The 15,052-nt window shown below is 53.0% G+C and overlaps 1 protein-coding gene and 1 non-coding gene across 2 annotated transcripts in view; one reads left to right on the top strand and one right to left on the bottom strand.

Annotated features, from left to right (window-relative positions):
• Positions 1–15,052, bottom strand: part of GSE1 (Gse1 coiled-coil protein) — a 574,350-nt gene that overhangs the window by 328,855 nt on the left and 230,443 nt on the right. The window contains exon 2 of the mRNA XM_038754464.1: positions 13,137–13,317. Within this exon, the coding sequence (XP_038610392.1) occupies positions 13,137–13,317 (181 nt within the window). The remainder of the gene's footprint in view (positions 1–13,136; positions 13,318–15,052) is intronic.
• LOC119935378 lies at positions 6,918–7,056 on the top strand. Its single transcript, XR_005453262.1, has one exon. It is a non-coding gene; the product is annotated as a small nucleolar RNA SNORA7 (small nucleolar RNA).

Raw genomic sequence — 15,052 nt, 5'->3', positions numbered from 1 at the left:
TGTACCTACCCCAGGGCTTAGTACAGTGCCTGGCACATAGTAAGCGGTTAACAAATACCATTAAAAAAAAATGTCCATTCTCCACACTCAGGTTCTCTAAAGACCAACGTGTCCGGTGGGGGGGGGCTTGACCTGTAGTTTCCACCTGCCACAACAGCCCAGCTCTGACTCCTGTCTCCAAGGGCTTGTCCCTGTGGCAACAACGGGGTGGTATTTCCCCACCTCAGCTTGACGGCACTTTGGCCTCCTTGCAGAGGGTGGATCAAGTCTGCCCCCCCGCCCCCCCACCTAACACACCCATTAGGGATGGCCGCAGGCTGGTAAGCATCACAACTGACCCATGAGGCCCTGTCCATCTCAGGCTAAAATTCCCACCAACCCCCCGAATCCCATGTGACCTCCCTGCCCCCAGCCTTCTCCCTCATGCTGCCAGCCCCTCCCATTCCTTCCCCACAACACTGACCCTGGTCACAGGTCATGGACTGTGACCTCTCAGAGCTCACCACCCTCACAGAACCCGGGGAAGGGGCCACAAGCAGGGAGGAGGAGGAGGAGCAGGAGAAGGAGGATAGAGGAGTGGGCAGGGAAGGGATGGGGGATTTCGAGGAGGGGCTTGGGGGCACAGGGGGAGGGGAGTGGAGGCGGGCAGAGAATCCGGCGGTCATCAAGGTCTGTCGTTTTCATTTTCCTGCCTCAGTCAGTCAGAGGTCCGGCCTGACCCCTCACTGCCCTGCACGAGTCACGCTGACCCCCAGATCCACCCCAGGGCCCCTGGGCATCCTTGCCCGGCCTAAGGGCCCTGGCCCCACAATCTGCCGGATGCTTCTGCAAGAATCATCCTGTCCCAAGCTCCGGAACCAGGCACCCCCTCCTTCCTCCCAGCCACTCCCCCCTGCCCCCCATGACACCGCTCCTCCCCTCCCCCTCGCTCCCAGGCGGACGAATGAGTCCAAGCAGGCGGGGCGGGTGGCCCGGCCTGAGGTCACTCACCGGGCGGCCGGACTTTCCACCTGGGGCTCTTCTCGTCCATTGGGCTGGAGGCTCCAAAGCCCCGGTAACTGCCGCTACTCTGCGCCCCTGCGGCTCCAACCATCCAGCGGCTGACTCCAGTTAGGGGGGGGCTTTGGTGGCAGGGCCAGAGTTGGCCGGGCCGGGCTGGGCCGCAGCAGCAAAGGTAGAGAGAAAAGTTTTCGCTGTCTTGCACTTAGTTGTTCAGCTTTAAATTCAGTTTCAGAAAGAACTCCCTGAGTGAAGTCAGTTTAAAAGACAGCGACAGAGAACAAGCGCGCGCGAGAGAGAACTCCACAGCAAAACCACACATCATAGGCCCTCCTCTTGCAGTTCTGTCCCTCCCCCCCTCCTCCCTCCCTGCTTCCAAACACTCCCCAGCCTCCCACCCCAATACTCACACACACACACACACACACACACACACATATCCACACACCCTCTGCCTGCCTCCCAGGCCGGGGCCTCTGGAGTGCAGAAGGGCTGGATTCTTCCTCTGGCCACTTCCTGCTTTCCCTGCAAGTCTGGCTGGAGTTCCAGTAGCTGCACTTCTCAGAATGTGACTCAGTGGGGCATTTACTTCTTTACTGCACACTTTGAAAAGTTTGTTTTCTCTTGGACAGTAAATGAGGGGAAGAGAATCCAGAAGGTTTTATTTACAGCCCCTTCCCCACCCATTCCCTCACCCTACAGGGCAAAGGCAGAAAGGGAGAGAGAAGTGCAAGGGGGAGAATGGAAAGCAGTACCCATGCTGTTGGGTGGTCCCTGTCCCTGGCTTTTGACTGCTACTATGACAAACCCACATTGGGAACCTCCCCCCCACAACCCAGTCCAACCCAGATCATTCTGGAGAGCTCATGAAAGTAGCTGGGGAGAGTTAGATGAGAACTGGACAGGGGTTGGTGAGGGGGCGCGGTGGGGGAAGTGTTCTAAGGAAGGCAGTCAGAGTGATGAGAAGACCCTTGGTGCCCTGAAGCAATCAATCAAGCAATCGTATATACTGAGCGCTTACCCAGTGCACAGCACTGTACTAAGACCTTGGGCACTCCCTTATTCTGTCAGCCTGGTGACCTCAGGCAGAGTGGCTCACGGCTCTCTATCACCACTTACCTGGGAATGGGCCCGGCAAGGAGGGAGAAATGCAGGACTGAATCAGGAGTGCCTAGAACCGAGTCTAGAACCGAGTCCAGCCCTCCCCGTAGGCTGCGCCCGGGGCCGGGTGCCTGAGGGGTCAGAGGAGCAATCTCGATGCCCCTGTTCATCAGCCAATCAATGTCGTATTTATTGAGCGCTTACTGTGTGCAGAGCACTGTACTGAGAGCTTGGGAAGTACAAGTTGGCAACATATAGAGACAGTCCCTACCCAACAGTGGGCTCACAGTCTAAAAGATGTACGGTGACAGGAATCTTGCCGCCAGAGTGGACTTGGCCGCGATTTACGCTCTCCACCCTCCTGAGTTCCACTCCCCAGAGCTGCCTGACCCTGGGCAAAGGGAGGACTGGGCCTAGGAGCAGGGGGAGACCCGGCAGAGCACCCCCAACTCCTGCCCCCTGGGCTAAAGGTTGGAGGTCCTCCAGAACAGGGCGCTGATGGCGGTGTGCCAGGGAGCACAGGAGGCCGGACAGGGGCACGGGGGCATGGGAAGCCAAAAGGGGGCATGGGAGGCCAAAAGGGGGCACGGGAGGCCAAAAGGGAGCACGGGAGGGCAGAGGGGAGCACGCGGGAGGCCAGAAGGGAGCACTGCAGGCCTGCCTGCCCCCGTCTTGGGGCCCTGGCGCGCCACCTGCTGGAAAACTAGCAGACTGCACCCGGTGGGTTCTCTGGAGCTCGGCGGGGACTCCAGCCCGCGAAGGCTCGGCTCTGCAGCCCACCGGCTGCAGACCTCTGCACCATCTGCAGACCTCGGGGGAGTCCCAGAAGGCGCCTGAAATCAACCTCCATGGGAAGCAGCGTGACCTCGTGGAAAGACCACGAGCTTGGGAATCGGATGACCTGGATTCTAATTCTGTCACTTGCCTGTTGTGTGATCTTGGGCAAATCACTTAACCTCCTCACCGTACCTCGTTCTCGCCTGTCCCGCCATCGACCCCCGGCCCACGTCATCCCCCTGGCGTGGAATGCCCTCCCTCCACCCATCCGCCAAGCTAGCTCTCTTCCTCCCTTCAAGGCCCTACTGAGAGCTCACCTCCTCCAGGAGGCCTTCCCACACTGAGCCCCTTCCTTCCTCTCCCCCTCGTCCCCCTCTCCATCCCCCCATCTTACCTCCTTCCCTTCCCCACAGCACCTGTATGTATGTATATATGTTTGTACATATTTGTTACTCTATTTATTTATTCATTTTACTTGTACATATCTATTCTATTTACTTTATTTTGTTGGTATGTTTGGTTTTGTTCTCTGTCTCCCCCTTTCAGACTGTGAGCCCACTGTTAGGTAGGGACTGTCTCTATATGTTGCCAACTTGTACTTCCCAAGTGCTTAGTACAGTGCTCTGCACACAGTAAGCGCTCAATAAATACAATTGATGATGATGATGATTAACCTGCTCTGGGCCTCAGTTTCCTCAATTGTAAAATGGGAATTCAATACTTGTTCTCCCTCCTACTTAGACTTTGAGTCTTCTGTGGGACAGGGGCCTGATGAACTTGTATCTACATCAGTGCTTAAAACAGGGCTTGGCACATAGCACTTCACAAATACTACTACTACCACTACTAAGCGCTCAACAAATACCATTTAAAAAGTCACTTAATTGCCATGTGCTTCAGCTTACTCACCTGTAAAATGGGGATTCAATACCTACTATCCCTCCAAATTAGACTGTGAGCCCTGTATGGGACAGGGCTTGTGTTATCCTGCATCTGGTTATCTGGTAATCTTGTAGGTACTCCAGCGCTTAGGAGAGTGTTTGGCCCCTAGTCAGCACTTAAATACCACAGCTATTATGAAGATTATTATTATTATTATTGGCTAGGGGCAGAGGAGTATCAATTAATGAACCAATCACATCTATGGAGTGCTTACTGTTTGCAGAGCACTGTAATAAGCATACTGGAGAGTACAAGATAACAAGGTTTTTTAAGCATGTCCCCTGCCCACAGCAGCTTACAGTCTAGAGAGACAGACAGACATTAATATAAATGAATTATGGATATGTACATAAGGACTGTGGGGTTGAGGGAGGGGGGAAATCAAAGGACAAATCAAAGTGCAAGGGTGACAAAGAAGGGAGTGAGAGAAGAGGAAATGAGGAGGGCAAAAACTAGGCCTCTGTTAAGACCCAGTTCCCTAAGGCAGTCCCCTGAGTCTGTGCCTCCCTCCTCCTGGGCAATCCAAGAGAGGGACACTCATTTGCGCACTTCCGGGTGAGAGAGGAGCTGAGCAGCTGTGAGTGGGCATGGCAGAGGCAGGCGGTAGAGTGAGGGTGGAAGGAGGCACCGGCGGGGAAGGGGAAGGAAAAGCAGGCACGGATGTGGCATTTCTGCTCCCTCCTCTTCTCTCAGCTCTCCCCATCCTCAGGCTGGACCCAGGCTCTCTGGCCAGCCAGGGCCGGGATGGGGCTAGTGAGCCCCTTGTTGGGGGGGGGGGGGGGGGGTCAGAGGGGGGGAGTGCTCTGCTTGTGCAAACTGAACATCAACTTGGAGAAGTGTCACAGAGTCTGCCTGTGTCTTCAAGGCACTAATTGTTTCTGACTCATTAGTGAACGTTAGGGGAATTTGCTACGGGTTGTTTTTGTGGCAACTCAGCACAGCGCAGCTCGAAAACTCGAGTTGGCGCAAACGGGGAACTGGTGTCATGAGATTGGGTCCTTGTGCCTCCTCCTGACAGTCCAAGTGGCAGCTCCTTCCACATTGGGTGACCCCCCCCCCACACCAGCACTGCCTCCCGCTCCAGGAGGAGGGGATGGGGTGCAATTATCCTGTGTCCGTCCATCACCACCTCAGGCAGGGGGATGCAAGAGACCGGTTTGGGACTGAGTTCTCTATCCGTTTGTGCTGTGCGGGTCGGGGTGGCTACTCCAGATTGGAGCAGTGGGAAGCCTGAAATACTCTCTGTCAATCAGGGTGGTATCCAGGCGGGCCTGGTGGACAGAAGAGCAGTTAGTGGCTCCAAAAATAATCATTTTATTTGTCCAGCACAATCCCCGCCAGCGCCTGGGGGGAGGTGGGGGTTGGGGTGTTTGGATTTCCCAGGGCAGAGACAGGCCGAAAACAGATTCTTCCACAGAAAAAATCCTCCTAAATAAACACACTTGTCCCTTGGAAAACATGGCCCCGGTGTCTTCTCCCACCCAGAGGACTGTAAGATCTGGAAAGCAAAGGAGAGCAGTGGATGACACGCGCGCGTGCGTGTGTGTGTGTGTGTGTGTGTGTGTGTGTGTGTGTGTGTGTATTTTGTGTTCGTGAGATCACTGTCAATGGTATTTATTGAGGGCTTACTGTATGCAGAGCACGATACTAAAAACTTGGGAGAGTATAATACAACAGAGCTGGTAGACATGTTCCCTATCCACAATACGCTTATAGTGTTGTCACCACTCCCTGTCTCTACAGACACAGACATGCACACGATTAGCCTTCCCCAAGAGCCTTGGACCTTCCTGCTACCTGGGTCCAGGACTAAACCACTTTGGGCAATAAATCAATCAATGGTATTTCTTGACCCTCCATTGTGCATGGAGCTCTGTATTATGAGCTTGGGAAGGCCGAATAGAAATGGCCAACACGATCTCTGTCCTCAAGGAACTTACAATTTAAACAGGGGAGACAGATGTGAATACAGAGATGAGAGCTCTGTAAATGAGTAGTGCTCAAGTAACAGGGTACAAAGGTATGTACCAAAGTGTTGTGTGCAGTTGTGAGTACTTTACTGACTGACCGAATGGCCCCAAAGCTCCATCTAAACTGACCACTGAACCAACAGAGCGCTGTACTAAATGGTTGGGAGAGTAGAATATGACCGAGCTGGTAGACATGTTCCCTGCCCCCAAGGCACTTACAGTCTAGAAGCAGAGACAGACATTAAAATAAATTAAGGATATGAGTCTGGGCTACCTGACAGCAGACATCAGGATTTTGACACCTATCGGTTAATGGTATTTACTGAGTGATTACACTGGGCAGAGCACTGTAGTAAGCGCTTGGGAGAATACAAAATTCTAGACCAGATTAGACCTGATCCCAGCCCACAGGGAATCTATACTTCCCTGTGGGATCTCCTCAATGGCTCCAGCAATTTCAAATTCCCAAGGATCTATCACCCCAACTGAGGATCCCTCCAGCCCATACCTGTCAGCCTGAAATAAGAAGGCCCGATCCCACCGCTCCCTCTACGGCCCTGAGCAGATCGAGTGTGTTGGGGTGCTCTCTGCAGGGTTGACTCGCTTCCACCTTTGGGCAGGAAGCTGACTCTCTCTCTGGGGTTTTGGCAGTTGGGAATCTGTTCTGCATAAGGTCACTCGTGTCTTGGGTTTGGTTGGCTGCTTTTCCCTCCCATCCCCTCGGTGACCTTCCAAATTCCACCAGGCCCTTAGGACGCCGCTGGCAATGGGAGCGGGGCTCGGGTAGGCAACAGAGGCCTTCCCTAAGGGGAACCAGGAGGAAGAGGGAGTTCTTGATTGGACCAGGGCGCATTGCATACAATGGCAAGGGGACCAGTCCACCTGCCTCACAATCTCCAACCGTGGCAGCCCTATAATGTTCTCCGCCTCTTTTACCAGCTTGCCAGTCAGGCAGTCAATCATATTTATTGAGAACTTGTTGAGTGTGAGCAGAGTACTGTACTAAGCACTTGGGAGAGTACAATATAACAATATAACAGACGCATTCCTTGCCCACAAAGAGCTTACAGTTTAGAAGGGGAGACAGACATTAATATAAATAAATAAAATTACAGGTACGTACATAAGTCCCTCTCAGGACCGCAACCTGGAGAGTTTCCGGTACTCTACCAGTCTCAGCTATGGGAGAGAGAGTCAAGCAGAGGCCTACCCATTCCATACCTAGCTTGGGCAGTGGCTAGCAAGTGGAAGGCAATCTGCTACAAGTCAAAACTCACCTGTGCCGGGCAGCGGCGGCATGGGAGAGAGTCGAGGGTGGAGACTCAAGTTTACTGTGTGGAAGGAGTCAATGGTAAACCACTTCTGTATTTTGACCGAGAAAACTCTATGGATCCAACTACCAGAACCACTGCAGATAGAGGTGGGGTGTTCTGGGAGAGATGTGTCCATGGTGAAGCTATGGGCCGGAATGACTCGATACCACAAGACAAGACATAAGTGCTGCAGGGCTGGGAGTAGGGATGAATAAAGGGAGCAAGTCAGGTAGATGCAGGAGTGAGTGGGAGAAGAGGAAAGGGGGGCTTCGTCAGGGAAGGCCCCTTGAAGGAGATATGCCTTCAATAAGGCTTTGTAGGTGGGGAGAATAATTGTCTGCTGGATATGAACAGGGAGGGCATTCTAGGCCTGAGGTAGGACGTCATGGTGTCATGGAGAATGTCACGGAGGGTGCTCCTGCCCTCAGGCCACCTTGTCCCATCAGCTCTGCGGCGGCTCCCTCCCGGATCCTCTCCAGCGGCCACAGCGGGACTGATGATTATTTGGGTGGGCTTTTCTCCTCTACTAGAAATTTTTATTACAGTTAGATTGGGAAAGAATAGAGTAAGTGGAACAAATGCTCTTACTAGCAGTTTTTACCAGGTATATAAAAAATATCAGCTTTTATCTTTGTGCTGTAACAAATTTAGTTTGAGCTGAGGCTTGTTCATTTAAAACAAGATAAAAAAATTGTCCACGCAAATTCCTTTATAGCCCCACTAGCATCTAAATCAGCCATGATATGCAAATGAGCACAGGTCCACAGGCGCAGGAGATGTAATAATTTAAGCTGGCCTCCGAAGACTCTGGGAGAACACAGATTTGACAGAAAGAGAAACCCCCTAGACACCTCTGGTCCAGTTCTCTGCTTCTATGCCGGTGCTCACGGCTGGACAGAGGCTCCAACTCAGGGTGGGTCAGTGAGAGCTTGCCAGTTGGTGATTGGTGATGCCACCCTGTACCTGAGCCCATTTTAAACCGCCTAACACAATGTGGATTGAAGCAGAGCCAGGGTAGAGGATCCATCTGGGTACGTACCCAGAGATAAATAAAGATAATAGTCATATTTGTTAAGTTCTTAGTGAGTGTCGAGCACTTTAATGAGGGCTGGGGTAGATACAAGATAATCAGGTGGGACACAGTCCCTGTCCTACATGGTGCTCATGGGCTAAGCATCGATTACCGTGTGCAGGGCACTATACTAATCACTTGGGAGAGTACAATGCAACAGAGTTGATTCACATGTTCCCTGCCCTTAATTACCATCTAGAGACTTCTAAGTAGGAGGGAGAACAGGTATTGAATTCCCATTTTATGGATGAGGAAACTGAGGCACAGAGAAGTGAAGTGACTTGCCCAAGGTCACCCGACAGTCAGGTGGCAGAGCCAGAATTAGAACCCAGGTCCTCTGACTTCTAGGCCTGTGCCCTTTCCACTAAGCCACACTGCTCCCTGCTCCACAAAGATGGCACGAACCATATGCATGAAGCCCACACTCGTGGGCTTGACACCCAACCCCCACACTTCTGAGAAAAGAGGACTTGGTTCCCTCATGAAATAAGGGAAATTCACACAAATGTAAATGGATGTGGCATGGATGTGTGTGGAGATGCCCTCCCTGCCCCCACCCCGGCTCCTGGGGAGATGCCATAGTGGGGAGTCAGGAAGGATTCTGCTGCCGCTAGTCCCACTTGCAAAGGACCCCCTACCTAATTCCCAATTCCTGATAGGAAACAGTAACCCCAGTGAGGTCTCCAGGAGTAGATCGCCACTTTGGTGGGGGGCAAGGGTTCCCCTTTGCCACTGCCTGAACTTCCTGACTGCCAAGCACTTCTCTGCTCCATCAGGGGGAGGGAAGTTGAATCCTTATCTTTCAGGAATCAGATCCAGCAGGGAGCCAACGTTTGAAACTATTAGCTAAAATGATGGGTTTGGGTGATCTGTGGATTTCTTTTTTGGATTTCTCGTCCTGTCTCTCATTACCTCGTGAAAAGGACCAAAGGTCATGGGCCTAGGCCTCTCCCTGCTCACCACCAACTGGGAATCCATGTTCTCCAGGGACTCCCTCTGGAGCACTTTGTAATTAAGGGTCACATCTCAGCCTCTCTTTGGCTCCCAAGAGATAGGAAGCAGGGTCTGGCCTCACCCCTCCCATCCCACCCAGAATTACCTCTGCTCCTGCAGTCCCTCCTAAAGTGCTGCCCCTGGAGCAGCCATTCTAGTTGGCCCCTCGGCTTTCCAGATGCAAATCAAGGCTTTAGGAGGGAGCTGAGCATTCTGTTGCTGCTGCTGAGAGGGTTAAGCTGTGGAGAAGGAAAGAACAAGGCTGCCATGGCCTAACCACAGTGGTTCCGCTGATCCGATGAAAGACCCTGACATAGCAGGAGGAGGAAGGAAGAGAGACTAGAGAGAGATTTCTGCATCCAGAGACAGAGAAGGCAGGTAGGGCTCAGACAAGGCAAATCCCAGCCAAGCCATGTACACAAAAGGCCCGGAGCCCACGAGCCACAGGACTGCCCAAAACACATAGACCAGACAAGGCAGAGAACCTAGACTGGAAGCTCATTATGGGCAGGGTACTTGTCTACCAACTCTGTTACACTGTTATAGTGTACTTTCCCAAGCACTTAGGACAGTGTTCTGGACACAGTGAGTGCTCAGTAAATACGACTGATTGATTAAACCTGCCCCTAAGGATTGAGAGCATCCATCAGGTGCAGGCAGGCTCAGAAAATTGGGGAAATTCATTCTTTCAGTCATATTTATTGAACACTTTCCGCGTGCAAAGCAGAGCGTACACTTCAACAACATAGTCCCTGAAATCCAGAAAACATCAAAAACCTGGTCAGAGACAGGGTCTCTCAGAAAGAAACAGAAGAGTTGTAGGGAGAGAGGAAGAGAGAGGTGGTGGAGAGAGGTGGAGGGGGGAAGCAGGTGGGGGGAAGAAGAGGTCGGGGCTGGGGGGGAAGAGAGGGCGAGGAGCCACCTCCAGCAGCCCTTGTTCTGTTGCAGGAGGGCCAGCAAGCAGCCCGAGGCCAGGGCAGCAGGCGGAGTGAACACGAACCATTTGCTTAGGTCAGTTGCAGGGTCTCGACTCCAGCTGCTCCGAGACCAGAGGTGGGGGTGGGAGGGAAAATGGCCAAGGTTGGGGATGGACTCTCACCCCTCCTGTGTCCTCACGATGCTCACTATAGTCCTGGGAGATGGCAGCAGGGCCACTGAGCCCTAACCAGAACTCCTGGTCCCTTCCCCGGATGGAGTGGACCCCTGGGGATGACTGAAGTGTCTGAGCCTGAGACACCTGCCCCTTCAGATCCCATCCAGTGCTCAGGTACCGGGTTTGAGCATGGGCTGTGTGTATCTGGGAGGAAATTTAGGGACCTGCCCAATACTATTTTCACCTCCTGGAAGATCCCCGTCCCACACAAGGTAAGCTGGCCACCTCTGCGGGAACAGCTTCAACTTCCTGCCAAATGGACACTGGAACTTTTCTCCAGCTTTTTCCAACTTTTTTCCAGGGCCCGCTGGCCAGGAACATCTGCCATGAAGCTGGGCCACAGAGATCTGCCTCACTCAGGGACCACCAAGAGAGATGGACCATGGGCAGACCTGCCATGAGCCCCTTCAGCAGCCCTCACCCCAGCTACCTCACACCTAACAAACCCACAGAGGGCATCCAGAGCTAGGGGTGTGACACCCTCAGGACTCCCTTGCCAGCATGCTGGATGATTACAGGTCTCACAACCAAGCTTTTGGGTTGAGAGGCTGTTCGTGAGTGTGTATGCACGCACACCTAGAAAGGAGGGAGGTGGCAGTATAGGGAGGACAATGTTTGTACGTGTGTGCCAGTGTCTGTGTGCAGGCATGTTGGAGGGAGGGCTCTGTGGGGGGGCATGTATGAGGGAGGGCTGTGTATGTGTTTAGGAGTGCATGAGGGAGGGCTGTGTGTGTGTGGGCATGTTATGAGGGAGGGAGGATTGTGTGCATGTGTGTGGGGGTTGCATAGGAAGGAGGGAGGAGGAAAGGCAGGAAGAGAGGGAGGTAGAGCTGTCGGTGACAGGGAGCGGTGGAGCCAGCAGCCCTGGGCTAGGAACGGGAAAGCCACGCATGGGCGCAGATGAGATGTGGCAGGTGTATAATGAGCCATTAGTCAATGTCACGTTTCCTGAGCAGGCGGCAACCCTGGGGCCCCGGCCTAAGTGTGGGGACGGCTCTCCTGGCACGTCCAGGCCACAGCACTGAGATCTCGCCGTGCGCAGCTTCTGCAGCTCTACTGCGAGCAGCCGGAGGATGCGAGTCGCAGGCCCCCGGTAACCCCTCCCTCCCTCCCTCCCGGAACCCCCCTGCCCCTCTGTGGGGACCACCGTCAGCAAGGCCGCGGCTCCAGCGGGGCTCTCTTGGGCTCTCAGCCATTCACAGCCTGTTCCAGGCTAATTGCCAGAATTCTCAGCTTCGTTTCAGGCACCTCGGGGAAGATGGGATAGAGGAGGGGTGGGAGGGGGCTTTCTGCCTGGGATGTTTGGTCTCATCCAATGCATAGAGCTAAAGAGGGGTAGGGGCTGCCTGGGAAGGTTCGTGAGGGTGCCTCTGGGAGGGATTCTGGGGTCTCAGAGAGAGAGGTTTGGCTTACTCCTGGTAGGATGCTGGCAGGCTCTCCAGGGAAGTGGCCATTTTTCAGGCCCAGCGACTCCTTGCAGGAAATTCCCAGACCTCATAGGGTACCCTTAGAGCCTTCTGCCCACCTCCTCCTCCTCCTCTTCCATTCCCCAGGGCTGCCAACTGCCTCAGGATGCTGTGGCAGGTAGGGGATGAGGGTGGGGGTGCAAGAGAGAGCACCATGCAGTCCTAGGTCCTGATGGCTTTGGCTATATAGTCCCCTTACAGTTCTCCTTGGGTGGTGGGCAGTGGGGAGCCACAGTGCTTATGTGATATGGGAGGCCTCAAAATCTTCCTGGCCCCCTTCCCATCCTACCAACTAGGAGAGCCAGAATGAAACTGGCAAATCAGACTTCTCCCTAACCTGAACTGCCACCATCACCACCCTTCTGGGAAAGCCCAATTGTCCAGAATCCTTGGACAACTGGTTGGTCTGGAGCCCGGGGGATGGCTGGCCCTCAGACGGCAGCTCTGCCCCAGCTCCCAGCAGGCTACTAAGTCCCATGCCTGGCACATCTCTGAGGTTGGGCATGCCCCAAGGTGCCCAGGAGGAGGAGAGAAGAACCAGGCAAGAGGAAGGGAGATCTCAGTCCCACAGGCTGTCTGACATTTGGATCTGAATCAGGAAGGCATCCGATCTCTTACGGAGGTCACTGGTCGAGGTTTTGCTCCAAGTCATGTGACACATTAACACGCCAAGGGTCCAAAGTCTGAGGCCCGAGCCTGCATGTACTTCAGATGTGTTGTGGAGGAGGAGAGGGGGAGAGGCTTCAATTCTGACTACTGGCTGAGGAGAGACCCTTCAGCAGCCCTAAACTGTCCATTCCAAAGGCTAGGCCAGAGGACACAGATGTCCCAGGTTCCATGGTGTCTAGAGGATTTTTCCTGGCGGAGCTTGCAGGAAAATGTGACATTGCCTTGTGCAAGCATGCATAGGTCTTGAGAGTTATTAGACAACTCAGAAGGTCTTTTGAGGTTTCTTAACAGCACAAGAAACGAACCAAATCAAGAGCCATTTTTCTGACTAGAAGAGAGAAAGACCTATTGGAGCCCAGCTCCCAGCAGAGCAGTTCTCTCAATTGAAGTGTTCTCTCTCTTGAGATGCTCTGGTTCTCCCCTGGGGCTGGGACTCCATGGACCAAGAGGGGCAAGAGCAGTCAGAGAAGTCCAAATCGGGCCTCTGGGTCCCCCAAGGTCCCTACACCCCGAATGTCAGCCAGCCCTTAGCTGCCACGATTCTGAGCATCTGGGAGCCCCAAATGTCCATCCTGTGGAAAGGCACCCTTCCCCCCAGCACTCCCTGGCCAGCCGCCCATCCTGCTCCCCGCCCCCCTGTCCCCAGCCCAATCTAAAAGTTGCAATTAAAGTGACACCTACTTATGGCTCCTGAGTCCGCGCCTTCTGCTTCCAAACGGGACTGCTGGCCTCGGTCTGAGCCGGTCTCCTGCAGCACCCCGTTCCCCCTGCCCAGGCTGTCTCCGGAGGCTGTGGAGCGTGGGCTGGGCTGGTCGGCTGAGGGCTTTATGGCAGGGGATGCCTCGTGGGAAGAGGCAGAGGCCTGGAAGGGAAGGAGAAGATCAACAACAGCAAGCCTCAGCAGTTCCATCCCAACAGATACACAGGGTTATCACATCCACTGCCAGAAGCTGCAATTGGCTCTGACTGCCTGAATGGTTTGGCTCTCAATCCCTTAGACCTCCGAGTTTGCACAAAGGCATACAATTCTCTTGCCAAGCAAGTTCTCTCATGGGGAGGGTCTCCAGTAGTGGTGGTGGTGGGGGCGGGGGGGGGGGAGAGGAGGGATGATCTGCAAGGCGCTCATTTCCGTTCCTCCTGTTTAGCCAATGCTATCTGTGGAACTGGGCCTAAGAGGTCTATTTTGTTGCTTAGTCAACCAGCTCTGTCTCTCGCAAAGTGAGTCAACTGTGGGTCAGTCAATCATATTTATTAAGCTCTAACTGTATGCAGAGCACTGTACTAAACCCTTGGGAGACGGAGACTACACTATAGCAGACACATTCCCTGTCTACAATGAGTTTATAGTCTAAGGGGGTGACATATTAATACAAATAAATTACAGATATGTACATAAGTGTTGTAGGTTTGGGAGAGGGGATGAAAAAAGGGAGCAAGTCAGGGCGGCACAGACAGGAGTAGAAGAAAAGGAAGAGAGGGCTCAGTCAGGGAAAGCCTCTTGGAGGAGATGTGCCTTCAGTAAGACTTTGAAAGGTGGGGAGAGTCATTGTCGTGGGTATCCTCTAATCACTCGCAAGCCAGGACAAAGGAAGATTGGGAGAAAATTCTGACTCCCACCATCACCAGCCTTTTTCTGGTGAACTGATGCCAGCTTCACTTCCTGCTGCCAGTTATTCAGCAGGTTTGGTGTGGGGGGGTGCGGGTGTGGGGGGGGGGAGAGAGAGAGAGAGAGAGAGAGAGAGTGAGTGAGAGAGCGAGAGAGAGAGCGAGAGCGAGAGCATGCTTGCCCGTGGAGCTCAGGAACCTGACCCAATCTGAGATAGCAAGTGAGCAAGCCAGATCTTCTGTTTAGGTGGTTAGAGTTAGGCAGTATTTTCTTTAATGGTATTTATTAAGCACTTACAATGTGCCAGGCACTGTACTAAGCACTGGGGTAGATACAAGATAACCAGGTTGGACACAATCCCTGTCTCACATGGGGCTCACAGTCTTAATCCTCATTTTACAGACGAAGAAATGGACACAGAGAGATTAAGTAACTTTCCCAAGGTCACACAGCAGACAAGTGGTGGAGCTGGAATTAGAATCTAGGTCCTTCTGATGCCCAGGCCTGTGCTCTACCCATTAGGCCATGATGCTTCTATATGCCAGGCACTGTACTAAATGCTGAGGTAGACATTAGAAAATTGGTTTGGGGGCAGTCCCTGTCCCACACAGGGCTCACAGTTTTAATCCCCATTTTACAGATGTGGTAACTGAGGAACAGAGATGTAAAGTGACTTGCCCAAGAACACAGAGCAGACAAATGGCACACAGCAGAGTTGGGATTAGAGCCCAGGTCCTCTGACTCCCAGGCCATTGTTCTTTCCAGTAGGCCACACGGCTTAATGTGAAAATAAGTGCTCAGTAAATACCTTTGACTGTATTAGGCTCTTAGAGGCTGCCTTGCATTACCTTTCAGTACAGTATTTGGTACATAGTATTTAACAAATATTATTATTAGATCATGCCTGGAAGTGACAAAAATGGAAAGACTTAAAAATCAACCATAACTTCAGTCCATTTCAAGTAGTAATGGTATTTATTATTCATTCATT

The sequence above is a fragment of the Tachyglossus aculeatus genome, chromosome 11, assembly GCF_015852505.1.
Source record: "Tachyglossus aculeatus isolate mTacAcu1 chromosome 11, mTacAcu1.pri, whole genome shotgun sequence".
Taxonomy (NCBI): domain Eukaryota; kingdom Metazoa; phylum Chordata; class Mammalia; order Monotremata; family Tachyglossidae; genus Tachyglossus; species Tachyglossus aculeatus.
The sequence above is the reverse complement of the archived record's forward strand: the minus strand, read 5'-3'. Positions and strand labels throughout refer to the sequence as shown.